The following is an 8,684-nucleotide window of genomic DNA, read 5'->3' on the forward strand; positions in this document are numbered from 1 at the left end:
CGTCACACAAAGCATGTGTGGTTTTTTTTCATGGGGGACAATATTCACCAAGCTCAACTTGTGTTTTGATTCCTTCTGAATAGTATTAAAGTTTTTGTGTGTTCTCCTCATTACATTCCTGTCTTTTTCCCATTCAATTCCTCACCTACTTTTTCTTTTCTCTGTTTTCCCTCCACCTGGAAGGAGTGGTTGTAGGAAGGATTCTGATAAAAAATTGGAGGGGTTTTTAGTACAAAGAGATTTCTTTTTTTTTTTCCCCCTCAAGTCTTAAAACCTAAAAGTTTTTTATGCTAGCCAAAATCTCTCTCTTTGTCTCTCTTTCACACACACACACATTTTAAACAATTTTATTCTTCTAAGCTCCAGTCCTTTTGTTTCAATTCACTCATACAGAATAAATCTATTCAGTTTCTTTTTGAGAAAACAAATTAGTATTATGGAAATGTGAGCTGAAAATTTTACCTAGCAAAATGTATTTAAGTGCTCTTCGAAACCAGGGATAGAAGAAACCATATATTAAGGGATTACACGTGGAGTTAAAATAGCCAAACCATGTCAGGGCATCAAACAAAACTGCAGGAGTAGAAAAGTTCAAAAAGGGATCCAGTAAAATTGTAAAGAAACAGGGAAACCAACATAACAAGAAAATGCCCATCACTATTCCTAAAGTTTTGGCTGCTTTTTTGTCTTTCCGCATTTGGTTATTTTGATTTTCTGGCAAGTTATTGATTACACGAGCATGTTTTCTAGATACTGCAAAAATTTTGCCATAAATCCCCACCATTACAGACCCAGGAGTGAAGAAACCTGCCATAAACAAAGTGGTCCCCCATAACTTGTTGAACATCACAGGGCAGGAACTAGAGCAAGCAACCAAGATGTCATAGCCTTCTATTCCATCCGCGTAGGCCTCCGAGAAGACCACCGCAAACGCAAATGCTCCAGGTATTGACCAGCAGAGAAGTAGCAACCGTCTAATGACCGGAACCGTCATTTTGGTAGAGTAATGTAAAGGGTAACAGATAGCATAAAATCTATCAATGGCCACTGAACAAAGATGGAAAATGGACGTTATGCTAAGCATCAAGTCAAAACTATAATGAATCTTGCAAAATGTAAGCCCAAAATACCAGCAATTTTCCATAGATCTGATCATACTATATGGCATGATGGTGAATCCCAGGAGAAAATCAGTCACGGCCATGGAGAGGATGAGGAGGTTGGTTGGTGTGTGAAGCTGCTTGAAGTAGGAAATGGAAATTATCATGGCAAGATTGCCAAACACCGTGATGAATATAGCTCCAGCCAAAAATACATACATGGCAGCTCGGACACCCACTGACCTTTCATTTTCTGTGCAAGATCCATTTCCATATTCGGAGCAATCAAGCATTTCCTTCAGAAAAGCAAAAACACACAGAATTTTGTTAGATAATAGCAAAAATTCTATATTTTGTACATACTTTCATAAAAAGACTAATGAAAGACACAGAAGAGTCAAAGATGACAATTCGTGCATGCTAAAATATTTATAATCTTTCACATTTATCTTAACCTTCATTCGTAAATTCGTAGGGTTCTACCCATAGTGACTCATAGCGACCTGATAGGACAGAGGAGAACTGCCACATAGGTCTCCAAAGAGCAGCTGGTGGATTCGAACTCCCGACCTTTGCCACACTGTGCCACATAATGGGCTTAAATGATCACTATTTTCTTTTTACTTTCCTTCGTTCAAGTTACTCCACCAACATTAATAAGTTCTTACTTTATTCCAGGACTTGAAATTAAAATAAGAAGAAAGAAGCACATTATTGAACTTATTATAATTGATCCTCCTTATGCGCCTAGAAAGAACAGGCATCTAATAGACAACACATGCACTTCTTCCTTGAATGAGTTCGGAATATGTAGTCAGATTGGAACTGATGAAGATCTATTGCCTTGTGGGATTTGGAGGTTATTATTTGAAAGTAGTTTTATTCATGTGTTCTATTCTTTTCACCTTGATTTGATTTGTGTGTGTGTGTGTGTTATTTTAAGGAAGAAGAACCATTTATGGACCCCTACAATCTGGTGGAGTCCCTGGATGATATAAATGTCTAACACATTTGGGTGCTAACTGAAAGGTCGTAGGTTCAAGTCTACCTACAGGTGCCTTGGAAGAAAGGTCTGGTGATCAAATTCCAAAAAATCAGCCATTGAAAACCCTATGGAGCACATTTCTACCTTGGGCAATATCCACTCTGACACAACTGAGGTGTCATGAGTTGGAGTCAACTTGATGGACATTGTTTTTTTTGTTTTTTTTTTAATGATCTGGTAGACTCATCCTTTTCAGTCAGTCATGAAGCCTTGAGAAGCACCTCACCAGCCAGAGCAGCTAATTCAGAGGTGGGCAGAGGCCAAAGCTGGGCTGCCCTCACTTCTTTGTTAAGAGCAAGTGTACCTCCTGAGTACCTTTCCTCAGAGCCCTGTGCAACACAAAACAGGCAACAACTGTCTGACAACTTCTGGTGAGTGGGTCACAGAGAGGGCTGAGGGGCAGGTGGTTTGGGGGCTTTAGGACAACAAGCCAGCTTCACTACAAGACAAACAACTCTCACTCATGCTCTCCTTGTAGAGGGTCAGGATATTCATTTTGCATATATAAATCTGTATGTTAACATTTACATGTAAATTGGGAATGTAACATGTATGAGGATAATTTTTCAAATGTACATTAGAAGAAAAACACTATCTAAATGCAAAGTATGGCTATTAATATTGCAGAAAAGCCTTTGAGCATGACTGACCCCATACATAACAGACTTGACCAGTTAATAAAAAAATCAACCATAAATTCTCATCTGTGTTGGAATTCCTGGTGGCATAGTGGCTAAGCATTCGGCTGCTAACCAAAAAGTCGGCAGTTTGAATCCACCAGGCACTCCTTGGAAACCCTATCTGTCCTATAGGGTCGCTATGAGACAGAATTGACTCGTCTGCAACAGGTTTGGTGTTTCGGTGTTGTAAGACCTCTGTTACGGAATGAGCAAGAAATATTTATTGAATGCCCAAAATATGCAAGGCACAATGAAAGGAAAAAGAAAGCATGAACATAGTCCCTGGCTTCAAACATTCTACAAAACAGCTAAAGAGACAAAACACAGCACATCAACACTTAAAACGTAACTGATGCCTCGCCATAAATAGGAGCACCAAACCAAAAAACCAAATCCACTGTAGTAGAGGCCTTCTGACTCACAGCGACCCTATAGAACAGAGTAGAACTGTCCCGCGGGGTTTCCAAGGCTGAAATCTTTACGGAAGCAGATGGCCACATCTTTCTCTGGTGGAGCAGCTTGTGGGTTTGAATTGCCCACCTTTGGGTTAGCAGCCTAGCGCTTAACAACGGTGTCACCAGTGCTCCTTCAAGAAAAGCTACCAGAAAAAAAAAAAAAAACCCTGTTGCTGTCAAGTCCATTTCGACCCATAGTGACCCTATAGGATAGAGTAGAACTGCCCCATGGGTTTGCAAGGAACGGCTGGTGGATTCGAACTGCTGATGTTTTGGTTAGCAGCCAAGCTCTTAACCACTGTGCCACCAGGTCCTCCAATAAGTGCAACAGTGGTGATTAATTGGCCGAAGAGACGTCTAGGCAAAATGTGTGCTCAAAGATTAAAAATAGGCAAGATAACCTCAGGCTGGGATAGACAAATTGCTTCAGTGAGGATCTGACTTTTCATCCGGGTCTTGGTGGGTGAGTAGGATTTGATTTGAGGGAGGAAAAGCCTGTCCTAAGCAAAAAAGGAAGAGTGAAGAAAAGACAGGAGGCTGTGGATGTTCTGAGATCTCCAGACAGTAATTCTCAGTGATCTCTGAGACCTCATAGGAAAATACAGGGTCTGAGGGGCAGACAGGGAGCCCTGGTGGCAAAGTGGTTAAGCACTCAGCTACTAACTGAAAGGTTGGCTGTTTGAGCCCACCCGCTCCTCTTCTACTCTGTCTTATAGGGTCCCTATGAGTCAAAATCAACTAGATGGCAACAGGTTTGGTTTGATGTTGGAGAAAATAGATTGGGAGAAGGGAGGGGTTTCTAGTTTCATTGTTATTCCCGAGCCAATGTTCTTAGCAAGTATATAATCAATAGGAGCTTTCTCACTTTGTTCTTAAATTTGGGTAATGAGTTAAAAAAAAAAAAAATTAAAGCAATTAATTTAGTTATAGAAGAATAAGTGCAGATTTGAAATGAAAATATTTTTCAACAACTTCCAAATGGAGATTCCAAGGCAATTTTGTATTTATCTTTCCTGCTCTGTGGTCCTGTCCCATCTGCGTGGAACTACTAATGGCCTGACTGACTGACGGGACATATTTTACCAACGGAACTAAAGGGGAAGGAGCCATCTTTAAATCCAGGATATGCGTGCTCATACATCCTGTAGTAGAAACACTACCAAACTGCCTTTAGAGTCTGCCAGATAATGCCATGGCTGCTGTTTAGAATACTGACAGAGTTATTCCTGAAAGCTCGTTTCTTCAAAACATTTGTATCCAAAATTTGCCCCAAATTCTGAAAGGCAGAAATTTTTCAAAAATTTCTAAAATGTTACAACTGATTCTCCAACATTTTTAGCAAATAAAAGCTAAAAATAGGGATTTCTAATATGCACATGGTGACCCCATGTGTGTCAGGGTGTAACTGTGCTCCATAGAGTTTTCAGTGGCTAATTTTTCAGAAGTAGGTTGCCAGGCCTTTCTGTCAAGATGCCTCTGCATGGACACGAACCTCCAACCTTTTCAGTCAGTAGCCAATTGCATTAACATTTACACCACATGGGGTCACCGTGAGTGAATTGACTCCATGATTTGGTAACCTGGCTTTAATATACACATGGCATTTCTTTCCTGTTCCTCCTAACATTCTCACAGGAAAAAGGTAAGAGCAGAAGGATTTTCCCACTTTTGCTACCAAGCTTTTTGGTTACTTGCCATTCCTTGTTTGCCACCTGTTGACTAGTTAAGCACCATTGCAGAAGAAAATACTGGGGGAAATAAGAAAGCTCCTAGTCACTTTCAGCACGCTCATTAAAAACAGGAGAGCCAAAGAACTTTCGTTTGTTTTCTGTACCACTTTAATTCTTAGCGAGGAAAGCTACGAGAAATAAAAATGATTTCACCTTAATAAAAATGGCAAAAAGGAAAAAAAGACAATATTCTTATCCTAAAGTCAACTCCATAACAAAGGTACGTTTCTTTGTGTTCCTGCTGTAATTATTCTGATGTCATTAATCATCTATGCTCCCACTTTTCTGAGTGTAGAAGTCACACTCAGTCCCTCTAAGGTAAAACCACGGTGTGGGGGAGCTCAACCCCCTTCCCTTTCGGCATTCAGGAATGTCACTTTAATTTGTCAATCAGCTCTAAGAACTAGGATAAAGTTCTTTGAAGCACATAATACTATGAATAAGTTCATATTTGTATTCTTTATACATCTGTCACAGAACAGGGGCACATTACATGACTATTTGATGAGTTCATCAATAGTATTTTAAGTAAATTCCATTTAAGTATCATCATTTGCCTTGGTATAGGTGGCAAGTTGCTTGCATGTGGCATCCGTCACCCAGTTTAAACCTTTCAGTGGCTATGTCTTTCATAACTTTCAGATTGATTACCTGCGGAAAGCTAAATGCATAAAATAATATTTTCAAGTCTAGATTTTTCAAGTATTTTCTATTTTTTTAAACCTATAGATACATGAATTGTAACAGAATGAAATGGTAAGTCTGGCCTTTCCTTCATTACTATATATTTCCAAGGGAAGGTCAGACATAAAAATGAAAGATTTGAAACACAATGAATTGCTTGCCCATTCAGCTTACGAATAGATACCATGTCTAACACTTTGTTTATTCTATTGTTAAAAGAATAATGTTTTTACATTCCTGGAAAAAGTAACTAACTGCAGGACCATGACCACAGTAATAATTTTCTCAAGCTGATTTTTCTAATGTGATCTCATGACTTTTTACCCAGTCATTAAATGTAAATAGTACTTCCAGCACTTAAATATTTCCTCTACTGTTAGCCATTATTTAAGACTTAAGACTTCTTAGAGGCTTTACAAAATCCTTCTGCCTGCTTATCGTTCTTTCTGCTTTCCCTGAATTATTTTGACCTTATTCAAGCTATTGATTTTTTCAGTTATTCAATTTCTATTAAATCTTTAAAGCTAATGAATCTTACCATATGAAATAATGTATAACCCATTCCCATCGAGTTGACTCTGGCTCATAGTGACCCTATAGAACAGAATAAAACTGCCCATAGGGTTTCCAAGGCTGTAAATCTTTACAGAAGCAGACTGCCACATCTTTCTCCCTCGGAGCAGTTAGTGGGTTTGAACTGCGGACCTTTCTGTGAGAAGCCAAGTGCTTAACTACTACACCACCGGGACTCCTTGAAACAATGTATATGAACACTTTTTAGCACAGTGCCTAATGTATAACGAACACTAGTAAAGACTGCTTTCCTCTCATTTTCCATCCATTCCTTCCCTCCTCCTTGCCTTGTTGGGGATGACCACCACATTCAACAAAACATTGGACTAGAAAAATTTTCTCCTAAGAAAGTAAAGGAACGGTCTTAGATGTAATTAGCCCAGATGAATACTTACGATAAATAATTTACTCAGCCACTTATGAACAGGTGACTCTTTCCAGGATTCTAAATCTTTTTCCTGGGAAACAGGTGGCACTGCCAAGAAGTGGCACATTATCCTATTCACATATTCAAATGACTCTGCCTTTTAGTACAAATGCAAAGAAAGTCCTGCATCTTCTACAACCTTCTGACTTTTACACAGTCTCACTCTCTGTATATGATCAAAATGCAAACAGGAAGCATCAGTGCACTAGCAATCCTACTGCATTATTACGGCTGCAATTTCCTTCGCAACAAAAACTTAAGAGAAAGCGGAGATCTGTCTTCATCCCTTTTCTACATACCTGTTGCACTGCAGGAGACGCCATTGTTGACTCCTTATGGAAGGAAATTTCTATTTTTTTTTTATTTTCTAACCACTATGAATGCTTATGTGGGACTGGAAGACCTCGACTATGTAAATTGTGCTGTTTTATACCTGAACAATTAGTCCCAAAGGAATTGCACTGGGAAATTAAGAAGAAAAAAAAAAAAAAGTCAAGCCATTCTAAAGTTTAACAGCTAAATGAGCCCATGCCAGGCCTCCATCTTCTCAGGCATCTCTGCTTACCTAAGTTTGCATCACCTGCGGTTCTGAAGGCTGTAAGTTCACTATTACCTAAAGACTGTCAAAGCAAATCTGAACCAGGTGACACGTGGCCCTGAGGAAGGAACCTGATCCCAACTACACATAGATGGGATCAGTGGTTCAAGCATAAAATTGGATTTGTGGAAACCCTGGTGGCGCAGTGAGTAAAAGCTACAGCTGCTAACCAAAAGGTAGGCTGTTCAAACCCACCAGGCGCTCCATGAAAACTCCATGGGGCAGTTCTACTATGTCCTGTGGGGTCACTATGAGTCAGAATCAACTCGACTGCAACGGGTGTGGGTTTTTTGTTTTTTTGGTTTCTCTTTAGGAGGAGCTCTAGTGGCACAGTGGTTAAGAACTTGGCTGCTAACCAAGAGGTTGGCAATTCAAATCCATCAGCCGTTCCATTGAAATCTTATAGGGCAGTTCAATTCTGTCTTAAAAGGTCACTAGGAGTCAGAATTGACTCCACAGCAATGGGTTTGGTTTTGGTTTTCTCTTTAGGAAGATCTGAGTCTGTCACATTCCACATTTTCTCTCACATTCCAGCCACGGAGCGGGCGCCTTACCACCCATTGTTTTTCTCTTTTTCTTTGTGTAACTGTGGCTAAAAGAACAAATCTCATCAACCCTCTTGCCCAGTTGCCATCAAGTCACTGAAACCTCACGTGTGCAGAGCAGAACTGCACTCTGTAGGGTTTTCAGGGCTGTGACCTTTCAGAAGCAGATCACCAGGCTTTTCTTCCCAGATGCCTCTGGGTGGATTTGAACTGCCAACCTTTCAGTTAGCAGTTGAACACTTAATTGTTTGTGCACTTGGGGACTCCAGATCTGAAGAAACAGGGCATAATTATCATCTTTTTAAGAAACTTACATGATTATGCCCAAATTTTCTCAGATGCTATTGGTTTAAATCTACTTATGTGTTAAAGGGTCTGTTTTGTTTTTTCTCTTTTAAAATGTAAAAGTTTATCTTACACTGATGTAACAGCCTTGAGAGGTAACATATTCCAGATGTAGATGAAATAAAACTGGTCATTAGAAGACATTAGGTTTCTGTTTGGATTAAAATTATACCTATTCTGAGTGATCCAAGCCAGCTCAGCCCTTTCATGGACATGGGACCCGGACAGTCACACAGGCCATGAGCTTAGAAGGGCCCACACTTATGTGATTCTGTGCTGTCTCCATCATACAATTCTAAACCACTTTTTAACAAAGGCTCACGCCTTTTCATTTTGCAGTGGGCCTCACAAATTATGCGGGCTGTGCTGTTTCAGTCTCTTTCAGTAGCTCTTCCTGAAGAAGAGAAAGAGGAAGAAAAATCTCTGCTTCCATTTTATAGCATATTCACATTTATATCATGCTATCATGTTTTATCATGAGAAAAGGAGCCCTGACGGCTTA

The 8,684-nt window shown here is 39.8% G+C and overlaps 1 protein-coding gene across 1 annotated transcript; it reads right to left on the minus strand.

Annotated features, from left to right (window-relative positions):
• Positions 1-400: 400 nt before the first annotated feature.
• On the minus strand, positions 401-8,263 carry LOC126085680 (trace amine-associated receptor 2). Its single transcript, XM_049901287.1, has 2 exons — positions 8,217-8,263; positions 401-1,400 (listed from the first exon to the last, which is right to left on the minus strand). Exon 2 carries the CDS (start codon positions 1,391-1,393, stop codon positions 401-403), a length of 993 nt encoding a protein of 330 aa, XP_049757244.1. The 5' UTR covers positions 1,394-1,400; positions 8,217-8,263.
• Positions 8,264-8,684: the final 421 nt, after the last annotated feature.

Source organism: Elephas maximus, chromosome 1 (genome assembly GCF_024166365.1).
Source record: "Elephas maximus indicus isolate mEleMax1 chromosome 1, mEleMax1 primary haplotype, whole genome shotgun sequence".
Lineage (NCBI taxonomy): Eukaryota > Metazoa > Chordata > Mammalia > Proboscidea > Elephantidae > Elephas > Elephas maximus.